The 15,295-nt window shown below is 37.9% G+C and overlaps 1 protein-coding gene across 1 annotated transcript; it reads left to right on the top strand.

The window, feature by feature from the left end:
• The first annotated feature begins 7,057 nt into the window (after positions 1 to 7,057).
• LOC107876595 lies at positions 7,058 to 7,934 on the top strand. The gene is made up of 3 exons (XM_047394022.1): positions 7,058 to 7,186; positions 7,292 to 7,375; positions 7,440 to 7,934. Exons 1-3 carry the CDS (start codon positions 7,058 to 7,060, stop codon positions 7,932 to 7,934), a joined length of 708 nt encoding a protein of 235 aa, XP_047249978.1.
• The last annotated feature ends 7,361 nt before the right edge of the window (positions 7,935 to 15,295 follow it).

Here is a 15,295-nt window from a genome sequence, read left to right as displayed (position 1 = left end):
CCTCAATAAACCATCTGTAATAGCCAGCCAAACCCAAGAAACTCCTGATATTTGATGGAGAGACAAGTCTGGGCCAGTTTCTTACTACTTCGGTCTTATAAGGATCAATTCTAATGCCATCACCGAAAAAGATATAACCAAGGAATGCTACTGACCTTAGCAAAAACTCACACTTGCTGAATTTTGTGAACAGTTGATGATCTCTGAGAGTCTGAAACATGATTCTGAGATGGTCTGTATGATCATGCTCACTGCGAGAATAGACCAGAATATCATCTATGAAGACTATGATAAACATGTCTAAGTATTGTTTGAACACATGGTTCATCAAGTCTATGAAAGCTGCTGGGGTATTGGTAAGACCAAAGGACATGACTAGGAATTCAAAGTGACCATACCGACTACGAAAGGCTGTTTTTGAAATGCCATATTCTCTGACTCTAAGCTAATGATAGCCTGATCTGAGGTATATTTTTGAGAAATAACTGGCACCCTAAAGTTGGTCAAACAAGTCGTCAATTCGGGGAAGTGGATACTTGTTCTTGACCATGACATTATTGAGCTGATGATAATCAATCACATTCTGAGAGAACCATCTTTCTTGCACAAGAATAAGACTTGTGCACCCCACGGGGATACACTGGTTTTGATGAATCCCTTATATAAGAGATCCTTCAACTACTTTTTCAATTCTCTGAGTTCTGTTGGTGCCATTATGTATGGAGGAATAGATATAGGTTGAGTATCTGGAAGCAGATCAATGCCGAAGTCTATTTCCTTTTCGGGAGAAATTCCTGGAAGATCTTTGAGAAAGACATCTGAATATTCATTCACGGCTAGGACTGATTTAAGACTGGGAGTCTCGAATATAGAGTCCTTAACATGAACAAGATGATAAACACATGCTTTAGATATCATTTTACTTGCCCAAAGGTAGGAAACAAGCTGACCTCTGAAAGCTGAAGTACTACCCCTTCATTTTAGGACAGGTTTATTTGAAAATAAGAACTGGACAACTCTGTTTCTGCAGTCAATTATGGCATAGAAGGAATGAAGCCAATCCATGTCGAGAATAATGTCAAAATCAGTCATCTCTAATTTGAATAAGTCTGCCGAAGTGACTTTCTGAAATATCATAATCGAACAGTTCCTGTATACCCGTCGGGCTATGATAGTTTTTCCCACTAGGGTAGAGACTGAAAAGGGCTCTTCTAGAATTTTGGGACTGACTCTGAAATCAATTGCTATGTAAGGAGTAACTAAAGATAAGGAAGCTCCTGGATCTAGCAAAGCATAAACATGCAAGTGAAAGATCTGTAATGTACCAGTAACCACATCAGGAGAATTTTCCTAATCTTACCGAGACTGGAGAGTATAAAGTCTATTTGGGCATTGCCCATTAGTAGCACTGGAAGTGGCACCCTACTGATTTGGGCAACCAGACTGGGCTGAGAAACGATTTTGCTGACCTTAATAACCTGACTTGGGACAATCCCTGACTTTGTGGCATGGCTTGCCATATCCAAAACAGACATCGCTGCCAGCTCAAACTAAGATATTAACTTGAGATTATGCTCACTGGTACGACGTGGATTCTGAAAGAAAGAAAATTATTCCTAAAATATCTTATAGCCTCCTGCACATAAATATGGTGTGCAACACACCCATGTATAAGACTCTACTAGATGCAGCTTTCAAACTTCCTAGGATAATATTGAACCTTAGGCTCTGATGCCAAGTATGTAACGCCCCAAATCTAGTACCCAAAATGCTACACTGTGCTCATGACCCCGAAGAACCATAAGCTAAACCCATGACTGATATCTGTACTTGAACACTGCATAATATATTGTATAAATATGGAAATAAAGGCCAAAAGGCCATAAGTTTCAAAACTGATAAAACATAACATTTGAAAGTACGGTATATCAATACCAAAACAAACTGAAACAAAACTATCTGAACATACTGTAGTCTGAAAAGGCTTTAAAATTGAACTATCTGGATATGGAGTTGATGGGACATGTACCTAACTAACTCCAACTAATTAAATAAACTAAGTAATGAAATAATAAGATAATGCTCATGTCCTTGAAGGATGAAGACTCACTATTGACTCTGACTGTTAAGTACTGGAATGCTACTGATGCTCTGGAGCTCATGCTTCTGAACCTATGGTATATAATAAAACACCATAGCACAAATGCGTCAGTATGATTGAATGTACCGGTATGCATGTGAGGTAGGCTGAATACAAAGGGTTTAAATAAATGTACAAAGCTAATTGACTGTATGATATGAACGTGAGAATACATGCATGAATAAGTGACTGTAACTAAATTCATGATGGTACTAACTACTGAGTCTGATTACTGATAACATAAGCTACAGATAACTGATATAACTGATACTGAGTGACTATATCTGACAATTTAGGTTCTGATGGAACTAGCTGAGTTTTGTATTGTGCTGAGTTGACTGTATCTGACAGTCCTAAAATCTAAAGAACTATCTCAGTTTTTCTACTGAAACTGAGACTATAAGAAATTGTTATCTAACCGACATGCCCCAAATAATGCAATATAGCTGAGTTGGGGTCCAATCTATAACCCCAATTAGAAGGGTGTCAATACCGCGCCACTGGTAAAAATAAGCTGTGGGTGACACTCATCTGGAAGTTTCCCAAAAGAGAATGGTGGGACCTTCATTTGACAGTGTTTATCCACCTCATCAACCCTTATCTGTTAGTTTTGATGTCTCAACCTATGCTGGCTATATAGTTCTAGAATGTAAGGATTGGTTCAAAGGATCACACCCTCAACTGTCAGTGTGTGTCCTCATCCTTGGGTTCACTCGGTGCTAAATCCTACTCCCATCTGAATAGACACTGAACATGATTAACTGAACTGAACTGGACTGAGTTCATTGAGTTCCATTGACTGGCGAAATACTACTGAGATTACTGAATTACTGAGCTTTTTGAGATTACTGGAATTACTGAGTTTACTGAGTTTTCTTGAGTCACATGACTGACAGAATTCTACTGAACATGGCTTGACTGAGGATATCGTGAAAACATAACACTGGCTCTAGGCACACAACTAAATTATCGGGTACAAGTACCCCCAAGACTCGATAAGAGGAAATTGACAAGGCATGATATTCTTGAATACATGACTAACATCAATAATCCATAATACAATAAGTTGGGGATTTCATGAAGTACATGGTTATCATAATCTTGTACATGGTAGGAATACATATACTCAATGTTAAAATTTCATACTCTAATATCATGAGCATTCCAACAAACATCTACATTGCACATCAATAGCATGAGAGTCATTTGGACATAAGGGTAAAATATGAATCCATCACATAAATCACAATTGAGCTATATTACACAATTTCTGGTCTCTTAGGAATTTTATGAAACACTTAGGTTGCATTAATTAAGGTATGGCATAATCATCAAATTAACATATCATAACCAACTAAAATTCATAGTTTTCAACTCATATGCTAACATATTTTCATAAAAACACATAAAGATTCCAACTTGGGAATAATACAACAACAACCACATGAACATAATCAACTCATAGCATAAATATAATAATTCATAGTTTAAAACTTGATTCTTAGGCTTCATGGACAAAAGAAATTCATGAATGAACACTATGCATACCTTAGTACATGATTCTACGAGGATTTATGGTGGAATTTTCTTGAATTTGAATCCCCAATTGAGAACCCTAACTTGTTATTGAGAGAATTTTGAGAGAAGTGACTATATTTTGGTTGAATTGAGGCTAAATCTCATGTTATAAGATTATATAGGGGGTGGGAAATTGATGTGTGAGCAAATACTAACACATTTGAGGCTTTTAACTGAGAATAATTGCAAAGTCTTAAGTAAATTTTGCCATTTTTACAAGTTTTCTATTTGATATTGCAGTAAAAGTCAAGATGCAAGAGAATCAGTAATAATGGGAGTAAAGAGTTGATTTCGGAGCAAGTAGAGAAGGAAGTATAGCTGACGACTTATCTGATAAGTCGCCATCCTTGTGATAAGCTATCAGAGTTGCCGTCAGGCCTAGGCAGAGAATGGACTTCAGCTGGAATCAGTGACGATATCTATGATAGGCCGTTAGAAGTGTGATAAGCCGTCAGGCTCGTCGTTAGGCTTAGGTAGGGAATGGAGCTTGAAATGAAGAAGTGACGACATCTCTGATAAGTCATCACATGTCAGATAAGCTGTCAAGCCTCATCGTCATCCCAAGGCAGAGATTATCAAAAATAAAGAGGAGCTGACGACATTCCTGATAAGCCGTTAGACTCCTGATAAGCCGTCACACACATCGTCGCCTATCCGAGAAAATACTGTAATCTATGATTTTGTTTCCATAATTAGGCTGAAGTATTTAAAGCATATGTTAGGGTTTTCTAATCATCGGGGAACTGACGTATTGGGTATTTTTCTCTCTAGTTTTCTGACTTTAATAAAACAATTATTTTTGGAGAGATTATTACCATTGTTTTTGGGATTTTCTACTGGATCAAATCTGAGAAACACTTGTCGCTATTCATCTTGTTGTAAGATCATCTATCTAAGTATGAAGTCAACTTGTTGTTTTGCTTATGTTATTATGAGTAGCTAAATTCCCTTAACCCGAGTTGTGGGATCTATGGGTTTGGGTTTGTAACATAACTAAGTGTTCAAGATTCTAACGGTGGTAGGAACTTTTTGTTAATTCCATTATTTTACATGTTGACTATTGATTGTAAACGATAGTCTTCGCTTACTGTTGATTTGCTTGAGATAAGAAATCAACCCTAGTAAGAAGTGAATTATCAACAGGGACTTGGAAGTATTAAACTTTCATTTAATAATTAATGTTGTAACAAGATTAATTAACTTGAGAGAACATCCTGTTATGAAATATAAATTCCCTAAGTTCGAGAGAATTAGGTGGTTAAATGTCTAAATAGGTTGAGAAACATTTAGACATAACTTCGACAAGGATAATCTGTTGTTCCTACCTACCACAAGAATCTTGAACTGTTACTAGCATCTGTCAAATCCCAACACCCATAGTGAACATAACTCTGGTTTTCCTAATCATATTGATTCAAATACTGAATTGAGAAGTAATTATTTGTTACCTTTCCAAAAAAAACCCATTCATAAGAAACTGCTAACTATCAGTTGATTAACCTGCAGATAACTCAGATTCACATCATATTCCCTGTGGGATTCGACCCCAACCTAGTTGGGTTATATACTGACAACGATCGCTTATATTCTCGTAAGAGAGATGTAGTTTGAGCGTTATCAAAAATGGTGCCATTGCTGGGGAGTACGGTTATAAATTAAAGTTTGTGTGCGCTAATTGACTGTTAGTCAAGTTTACTAGTTTTACATTTATTTGTTGTTTTTGTTTGCTGCAGGAATTTTGTGGTGTATGCCAAGAACCAGAAGTTTTGGAGAACTATTATTACCATTTAATTTGGAACCGCAACTAATCATCAAAATGGCAAACTAGCAGGAGGCTGATAAGTTAGCAGCCTTAGCTAGAGCTCAGGTGAATGTGCAGAATAAAGGTCAACAAGCACAACATCTAATTCCAGAGGATGAAGATTTGGGAGATGAGGAGTTGCTAAACCCTGGTAACCCAAGGCGTGTAGAGCAAATAGCTGCACTAGTACAATATAATGCTAATAGGAACCGTCTGTTCTGAGGAAGGAAAGATCACCAGCCAGTCCAGTATAACCTCAATGAGGGCGATGATAGAATGGATGGAGAAGGTTAAACGGGTACAATTATTCCTCCACCGTTAGCACCTGGAGCGAAATTCAACATTACGAGTATTATGATTCAACTCCTTAATTTGAAGGGGTTGTTTGGTGGCCTTCTTGGGGATGATTCAAACTTGCATCTGGTGAACTTTGTTACCATCTGTAAATCTTTTGATAACCCAAGAGTGGGTCAGAATGCTATCCATTTGAGATTATTTTTGTTGTCTCTATCTAGGGAGGCAATATTGTGGCTTAATGAGTTGACACCCGATTCTATGACCAACTGGAGGCAGTTGAAAGGAGCTTTCCTAGAAAGGTTCTTTCTATCTTCCAGGAGGGTACAGTTGAGAGATGAGATCGGTAAATTTAGACAACTCCTAACTAAAGCCTTGCATGAAACCTGGAAGAGATTAAAAAAGAAGCTGACGCAGTGTCCGAACCACAATATGATGAACATACACTTGATGGAGACTTTGTACAAGGCTCTTAACTCTATGACAAAACCAATTGTAGATAATGTTGTTGGTGGTTTGTTTGTTAATCTTACATTCCTAGAGGCTTCACCAATGCTAGAGATAATGACCAAATAGAGTCGGGCATGGCATACCAGAGACTCTATGGTAGCAAGCCCTACTATTTCTATGGGTATGACTGCGGAACAACGCAAAAGAAACGAGGAGCGTGATCAAGACATGGCTCACCTAAAAACACAGATGGACTTGCTAGCCAAAGTAAAACTAAGAAAGTGAAGGCTGTAGGATCACAGGGCAAAGTGGAGTCTAACTCAGAAGAAGAGGTGAACTATGTAAATAATCAAGGAGGTTTCCAAGGCAATAGCCAAGGAAATCAAGGTCGGACTTATTATGACAAGGCTGGATATAAGAACCAGGAGCAAGGAATTTAGAGAAGTAATAATGATAGGAGCGGGTTATATGTCCCTCTTGGAAATTGTAAGGATGCTACAACAAACTTTGAAAAGATGTCCATGAAGAACATGATGGCTAAATTGTTAAAGGGAGTGAAGGATACCAACTCAGGGGTGACTACCATGAAGACCAATCTGTCATCTATTAGTCAGTTGGTAAAATCGCACTCTACTTTGATCAAACAACTGGAACAGTAAATGAGCCAACTCTTCACAGCGCTGAACCAGAGGAAAAGTGGAATATTACCTAGTGATACGGTTTAGAATCCACAAAATGATGGATCATGTATGGCGATTACCACTAGAAGTGACAAGATATTACCTGGCCCTTCCATGGGAAAAGGTGGAGTTGAAGATGTGATTGAAGTAGATGATGAATCCAAAGAAGAATGTCCAGTAGAGTCTGGGAAGCTGGATGGTTCTGATGATGCTTCAGAAATAGGGAAAGAAAAGGAAAAAGAAGTAGTGGTGAAAACTCTCCCAAGACCACCGCCTCCCTTTCCTCAAAGATTAAAGAAGAAGGTTGAGGACACAAAATTTAGTAAATTCATGGCGATGTTGAAGTAGTTAACAATAAATGTGCCTTTAGTGGAGGCACTTGAACAAATCCCAGGATATGCTAAATTTATGAAGGATCTGGTGACGAGGGCAGTAAGCTATGAGCTGGTGGATAATCTCCACTTGTAGTGCCATTGCTACATAATCCTTAATACAGAAGAAGGCCGACCCTGGAGCATTCTCTAGTCCATGTACAATTGGGTCTCTCAATTTTCCTAAGGCCCTATGTAATCTAGAGAAGAGCATAAATCTAATGCTGCTAGCCGTGTATATAATGCTAGGTTTGGGGGATCCTACCCCGAAAAATATATTGTTGGTGATGGCAGATAGGTCTATAAAACGGCCAGTAGGAATATTACATGATGTATTGGTAAAGGTGTCCGACATTATACTTTCTGCTAATTTTGTAGTCCTAGACTGTGAGGTGGACTTTGAAGTACCCATCATTTTAGGTAGACCATTCCTTACAACTGGGAGAGTGGTGCTGGATATAGATCTAAATGAGCTGAAGTTTAGGTTCAATGACAAAGAAGCAAATTTCAAAATGCACTCATCCATCACACAACAAAAGGAGATGAGTGTTTTCTCAATTATGGATATGTTTTATGAAGATGGGAAAGAGGTAGCAGCATGGTGTCTTGACGAAGTCTGAGTAGTCAAGATAACCTAGTCATGCCGCGACATTAAATCAGGTGCTATTGGGAGGCAACCCAAAATTTTTATGTTTAAACGCAAGTTGTTTTAATTTATTTAGATAGGAAGCATAATGAACTGAATAGGTATACAGGGATATAGGTAAAAATTGAGAAAGTTAACCAAGTGACGATGACGACATATGTGACGAGCTATCAAAATTGTGATAAGCCGTCAGATATGTCGTCAGACAATCCAAAAGAAGGCAACACTCTGCCTAATGTTGACGACATTCGCAACGACTATTTACATATCTGATAAGACGTCAGGCAGTTTTGGGCCCAATTATTGAAAATGCGACCGACCCGCAGTCAAACCTTTCTACCTTCCCGCGTATCCCTTTTCTTTTCTTTAAGTTTTTTTTCCTTCCATAGTTTATTTACATACTCTTTTCAAAATTATTTCCCAAGTAAAAGAAAAAAAATCTTCATTCCTTGTGAGTGCGGGTTTGAAATCAAGATAAAGAACTCTTCTTTCATCTACTACTTCCTCTCATTCGAGTAACCAAGTGAAGTCGCCTATCAGGTATGCTTATAACCCAACTCTCCTCTTTATTTGGTAAGTGATGCAACTAATGTAATCTTAGTTTCAAAGGGATTGAGGCAAGCATAACTTGCCATTATGTGAAAAACAGAATCTAGGGTTTATAGTGTTGCATTATGCGTGAGAACCTAGGGCTTAGCTCAAGAACACAACTCCATATAATTCTAAGAAAAAATGGTTTGATAATCAAGACTAAAACTGAGCTGGAGGTTGTATTCTGAGCTGACGACATGTTTGATAAGTTATCATGAATATGGCAGCTTATCAGACTATGTCATCACAAGTTGGACAAAATAAGCCTATTCTGTTTAAGGCTAACGACACACTTGATAAGTCATCACAAATATGATAGCTTATTAGACTATGTCGTTACAAGTTGGGAAAAATAAGCCTGTTCTGATTAAGGCTAACGACACGCCTGATAAATCAGTATAAATATGATAGCCTATCAAAACATGTCATCACAACTTTGGTCTGATATAATTGTGAACATTTTTTGAGAGATGTGGAATTCTAATGACTAAACTTCTTGAGTTGTATGATCATGAGTGCTAAATGAGTGTTTTCTTTGGCTACAGGTCTTATAATGGCACCCAAAGAAAAGATCCCCAAACCTACAAAAAAAGTGAAAAAGAGGAGTGTACCTCAAAGACTCTTTGATGAGGAATCTGATTATGAGGAGGAGGAGCCACTTCTCAAGAAGCAAAGAAAAAAAAAGCCCGAAAAAGCCCTCGCCACCTCTACTAGTTGAGGAGGAGAAGAGTGAAAAAAGTGATACTGAAGCAACAATACCACCTGATAGTACGGCTTCTGAGCAACCTGAATCTAAGGGACCATCATTTGAGTCCCCTTCTGCTGAGCAACAGGATGATGAAAAATCTTCGATTCGGGGAACCCTGGTTAAATAAAAGAACCCCGGGTTTGTGATAGTGCTAGGTGGCAAATTCCCAAGGCACAGAAAATCTTCTATGATGGGCTTCTCATAACTAAAAAAAGGACTATTAAAAGGCCATTCTTTGAAGAAAAGAAGATCATCACTATCGGGTTAAGCAAATACCTTGAAGTGAAGCAAAAATTCTGAGACTATGACTTGGGATGGACTACAAAAGGAGGAAGCTTATTTTGCCCTACACTAGTTTAGGAGTTATATGAAAACTATCAGGATCGATTAGAGAATATGCGTAAAGAAGGAGAGAGATCAGTAGATCAGCCTTTGTTAGATAGAGTTCCAATACAGGGTATGATGGTGGATCTCTCAAAAACCATAATCAACAGATTTCTTCATTGCACTGAATTTACTCCTCAGGCTACTTTACCTACATTCTATGCTCAGTTGAAGCATCATGCAAATCAATGTTCTTATTTAGCCACCCTCATAGCTGAAGAAAAACCTTAATGGCTGACCAACCCAAATGAAAGGATTTTCAAGGCCTCCCTGACTCAAGAGGTAAGGTTTTAGTGGGGTGTAGTGCGCACCCATTTGATGCTTACTGAGGGAGATAACATCCTTGAAGACGATAGAGCAATACTAGTCGCAAGTCTTGTAGCTAAACTCAGCTTGAAATTTGGAGAGATCATTGCTAAGGAGATGAAAATTTAGGTCTCAAGGCCCGACACGTTATATCCTTTCCCTTGTCTAATGACGGGGTTGTGTCAGGCAGTCAATGTACCTAAATTTGTAGGGATAGATAATGAATTTCCTGCCAAGAAGACCCACAACCCCATCCGATATGATGAAAATCATTTGAGGCTGACACTTGATAGAGGAGCAGGGGTTGCAACAAAGCCACTAGTTATAGATACTAGTTCGACACCTAATGTAGCGGTGCAAGATTCTAAAGATGCAGCATCGACATCCTCAGAACTAGAAGATTCAACGCCTAGAAATAAAACAAATCCTTCAGCTGCTGTGACTACCATAGAATTTGCATTCAACCCAATGAATTTTAAGAGAGTGGCAAAACAAGCCAAGTGGTGCGAGGTTCAGCTGTAACTTTTTGCTATGTAATTTGCCTCTACGATAGATAAGAGGATTAAGGTCGTACTAGAGCCCTTCCAAGCCTTATCTGGTCGAATTGATGAGTTAGAAAACCATTTCAATACATGGTTAAGAGAAATATTGGTCTCAGACCTTGCACAATTTAGAGCAGCCTTGGACAAGGTAAAGGCAGATGTTGGGGTATTACAGTAGCACCAACTTATGGTGTCGGTAGAGCCAGTTATTGATGGGTCTGAGGGTGAAATACCATTGCTTGATCTCACGGGGGAACCAATAAAGAAAAAGAAAAAGAAGGGCGAGAAAAAAGGTAAGGTTAAGAGAGAAAGGCCTGATAGTGATTGAAAAAGAAAAACAGAGAAGAGGGCGAGAAAGAAGGCTAAAAAAGAGGACACGAAGAAGGCAATGATCAAGTTACTAGCTGACAATGAAAAATGAGAGGAGGCTCTACAAGCGAGAGCCGTAGGTGCCTCAACTAGTAGGCCTCCAACAAATGCTAGGCCAAATATATCAGAACGGGGGAGACTCTCGATAGAGATAAGGCAGTTAAGGATGCAGCAATAGGGTTAGGGACCCATGATTCCTATGCTTAATCTACTTCAGGTATATTCTAACCCTTAGTTCAATTTTTCTTTGATTTTAAGTTGAGGGTGTAGGGTGAGTTGTTGTTGTAATATTTTGTAGTTGACTAGGAGAAATACAAGTACCTAAGGCAGTTAACATGGTTTTGTTATTTTGTGAACACCTCTCAAATGGTCTAATTATTTAACTGTGTGATTTGCATCTAATTGTGACTACTGTGCATCTTTGTATGGTATTAGTTCTAGTGACTTGATAACCATTTCTAAATAATTGCATGAACTGGATAAGTAGTAACTTGTGATATACTTATGTACCATGTGCGTGCGAGATTTTACTTAGTCTTCTTTGTATGTTTAATCTAGAACTTACCCAGTTAGTCTTACCTAGGTTGAAGGATAGAGGTTAGGAAAGGATCATATGCCGTTTTGATATTAGCCTACTTTAGCCTAAATGACCTTTCATGTATGAATAATATCCCTTGATCCCTATTTTAAGCCTGAATAGCCTATTTCTTTTTATGATACCTATCACTGTCCCATTTATATCATAATGAACCTATTTTGGCCCTGGTCTTCCTTGGACACTGTGCACCTTGACTTAGGCAAATAGCCTAAGTTGAGGGTGGCTATTATAGGGGTGAGTGATATAAAATAAGTATGAAGAAAGGTAGAATAAAAAAAAAGAATAAAAAGCTGGGTGCGGTAGAAAAGAACAAGAAAAAAAAAATTGTGAAAAAAAGTGATTGTAGAAAAGACTGCACCCATCATGAATATGTGTGATCAAGAAAAGAGAAGAATAGAAAAAGGTTAATGAGTGAGACCCCAAAATCCAGGGTAGCGTCAAGAAGTTTTAGTCACTTTAAATATCATCGAGTATCATACCAGCCCCTATCCTACATTACAAGCCAAAGAGATGACCTATAGTGATCCTAGCTGACCTGTACAAAAATCTTGGTAATGAAAATAAGGGAAAGCCTATGGTATTCAACATACATTGATTGGAACTTTATTCTAAGAGTGAGTGTCTTTTGATTGTCCCCATGGTTACATATGTGATGTCTGATATAAGTGAAGTGAGACTTATTTGTAGTGAGGTCACACTGGTTACGTTGCAAGTTGCTAACTTATTTGGATAGTGTAGTCTTGGTACATACATGGTTGTTGTTGCTGAACTGATGCCATATTTTGATTCTTATGTGTCGCATTGTTGTTCTTTAATAATATACACAGTTGTTTTTAAATTAATTAACGCTGGAGATGGTGGAGATACTTTGAGATAATATGGATGGTTGACTGTCGAATGTACTTTGTATCCTCTTGGTTGTGTTTAAGTTGATTGAGGATAAACAATTATTTTAAGTTGAGGGTGTTGATGTGTTAGCAGATGCTAACACATTTGAGGCTTTTAACTGAGAATAATTGCAAAGTCTTAAGCAACTTTTATCATTTTTGATTGCTTTCTCTTTGATATTGCAGTAAAAGTCGAGATACAAGAGAATCAGCACTAATGGGAGTAAAAGAGTCGATTTTTGAGCAAGTAGAGAAGGAAGTATAGCTGTCAATTTATCTAATAAGTCGTCAGCCTTATGATAAGCTATCAGAGTTGTGTCAGGCTTAGACAGAGAATGGACTTCAGCTGGAATCAGTGATGACATCTGTGATAGGCCGTCAGAAGTGTGATAAGCCGTCAGGCTCATTGTTAAGCTTAGGCAGGGAATGGAGTTTGAAGTGAAGAAGTGACGACATCTCTGATAAGCCATCACATATCTGATAAGCCATCAAGCCTCATTGTCAGCCCAAGACAGAGATTATGAAAAGTGAAGAGGAGCTGACGGTATTCCTGATAAGCCGTCAGACTCCTGATAAGCTGTCACACACGTCGTCGCCTGTCCGAGAAAATACTGTGATCTATGATTTTGTTTCCATAATTAGGCTGAAGTATTTAAAGCATATGTTAGGGTTTTCTAATCATCGGGGAACTGATGTTTTGAGCATTTTTCTCTCTAGTTTTCTGACTTTAACAAAACAATTATTTTTGGATAGATTATTACCATTATTTGTGGGATTTTCTACTGGATCAAATCTGAGAAACACTTGTTTCTATTCATCTTGCTGTAAGATCATCTATCTAAGTATGAAGTCAACTTGTTATCTTACTTATGTTAGTATGAGTAGCTAAATTCCCTTAACCCGAGTTGTGGGATCTATGGGTTTGGGTTTGTAACGTAACTAAGTGTTCAAGATTCTAACGGTGGTAGGAACTTCTTGTTAATTCCATAATTTTACATGCTGACTATTGGTTGCAAACAATAGGCCTCGCTTACTGTTGATTTGCTTAAGATAAGAAATAAACCCTAGTAAGAAGTGAATTATCAACAGGGACTTAGAAGTATTAAACTTTCATTTAATAATTAATGTTGTAACAAGATTAATTAACTTGAGATAACATCCTGTTATGAAATATAAATTCCCTAAGTTCGAGAGAATTAGGTGGTTAAATGTCTAAATAGGTTGAGAAATATTTAGACATAACTTCAACAAGGATAGTCTGTTATTCCTACCTACCACAAGAATCTTGAACCGTTACTAGCGTCTGTCGAATCCCAACATCTGTTGTGAACATAACTCTGGTTTTCCTTATCATATTGATTTCAAACACTGAATTGAGAAGTAATTATTTGCTACCTTTCCAAAAACCCCCATTCACAGGAAACTGCTAACTATCAGTTGATTAACCCGCAGATAACTTAGATTCACACCATATTCCTTGTGGGATTCGACCCCAACCTAGTTAGGTTATATATTGACAACGATCGCTTATATTCTCGTAAGAGAGGTATAGTTTGAGCATTCTCAGAAATACCCATTTTGCCCTTAAAATAACTCAAAAATGGGGTGTTTACATCACTTGGGCCATAAGATATGTGGTGCACAACTTATCGCGTAAGCTAGGCTATGCATCGCACAACTTATGGCATAAGTTAGGTTATGCATCGCACAACTTATGCCATAAGTTAGGTTGTGCGTCGCACAACTTATGGCATAACCATTCTAGTAGCTTTAGGCGATTTGTTAGGCGACACACTCCACTTTGCAAACCCATAACTTCTTGCTCGGGTGTCAGATTTTGGTAAAATTGGTATCATTGAAAAGCTAATTCAATTCTCTACAATTTGGTCGGTATAAATCTGCCAAAAATACCACATATACATCAATTCATTCTCATTCAAAGATGACTCTTGCGAAATCAAACACTAAAACTTGATGGATTCAAAAGCTCTTAGCTTGCCTTATTCTAAGTGACTCTTATGAACACGCTTAATATATCATAAGCTATCTTCTCACTAGGATACTCATTGTAAGTTATGTACTCAAATATGATTCACAGGATAGGAGGTTTCATACATAGGAACAATGGTTTATTTTCTAGCTTAGAAATATATGGGGTATTACAATATCACTTGTATTGGTAGCTAGTTTTGAGACGTTGATTGTTTGTTGATCCCGTTCCCTTGAGGTCACGTAAGAGATAGGTTTATGTTGTATGTGGTGTTAAGGGTCCAAGAGTGGAATAGGCTCTTGGGTTTGTAAGACTACATCTCTATTTGTCTATCTTTCTATCTTAGTCTTGTTATAATTCTTCTAACCATTGTCTCTTGTTATTATAAGCCGTTTGTAGTTGTTGTTTCCATATTATTGTTGTTAATCTTATTTCATCCTCTTCTATTGATAATATTAGTTTGGGTTGGCTGTTGGTGTGATACACACCTTGAAAGTTTCTTCATTATTGTTATTGTGTAGCGAATTTGAGAGTGGTCACCAAAAGGGGTCCTTGATTCTTCAAATTGTGGAATGTTTTTGGTGCATGTTAGTGTCTTCCTTGTCGATCTTGTATCAATCAGAGATCAATTCTTAGTTCGTTCCTATTTGCGTTGGTGATGGATGTGTTGACGTGGAGTATTCAAATTGAGGTGCCTTGATATATGTTATTTGCGGATGATATAGTGCTGATTAATGAGATACAAGGGGGGAGGGAGAGGGGCGAATGAAAAATTGGAGGTTTGGAGGCAAACCCTTAAATCTAAGGGGTTCATGTTGAGTAGGTCTAAGACGGAATATATGAAATGCAAGTTTAGTGACTTGAGGCAGGAAGACGAAGTGGTGGTGAGGTTGGATTCCCAAGATGTTTGTAAGAGGAAT

Source organism: Capsicum annuum, chromosome 7 (assembly GCF_002878395.1).
Source record: "Capsicum annuum cultivar UCD-10X-F1 chromosome 7, UCD10Xv1.1, whole genome shotgun sequence".
In the NCBI taxonomy this organism is placed as follows: Eukaryota; Viridiplantae; Streptophyta; class Magnoliopsida; order Solanales; family Solanaceae; genus Capsicum; species Capsicum annuum.
Note: the sequence above shows the minus strand (reverse complement) of the source record. Positions and strands in the feature narration are given on the sequence as shown.

Bases quoted from the DNA above. Each gene is read 5' to 3' on its own strand.
- LOC107876595 (XM_047394022.1), top strand. From the start codon at position 7,058: ATGGGAAAAGGTGGAGTTGAAGATGTGATTGAAGTAGATGATGAATCC. The intron at 7,187-7,291 runs GTAGTGGTGAAA...ATGTTGAAGTAG, and splicing joins GGAAAGAAAAGGAAAAAGAA to TTAACAATAAATGTGCCTTT. The intron at 7,376-7,439 runs GTAAGCTATGAG...TCCTTAATACAG, and splicing joins AGGATCTGGTGACGAGGGCA to AAGAAGGCCGACCCTGGAGC.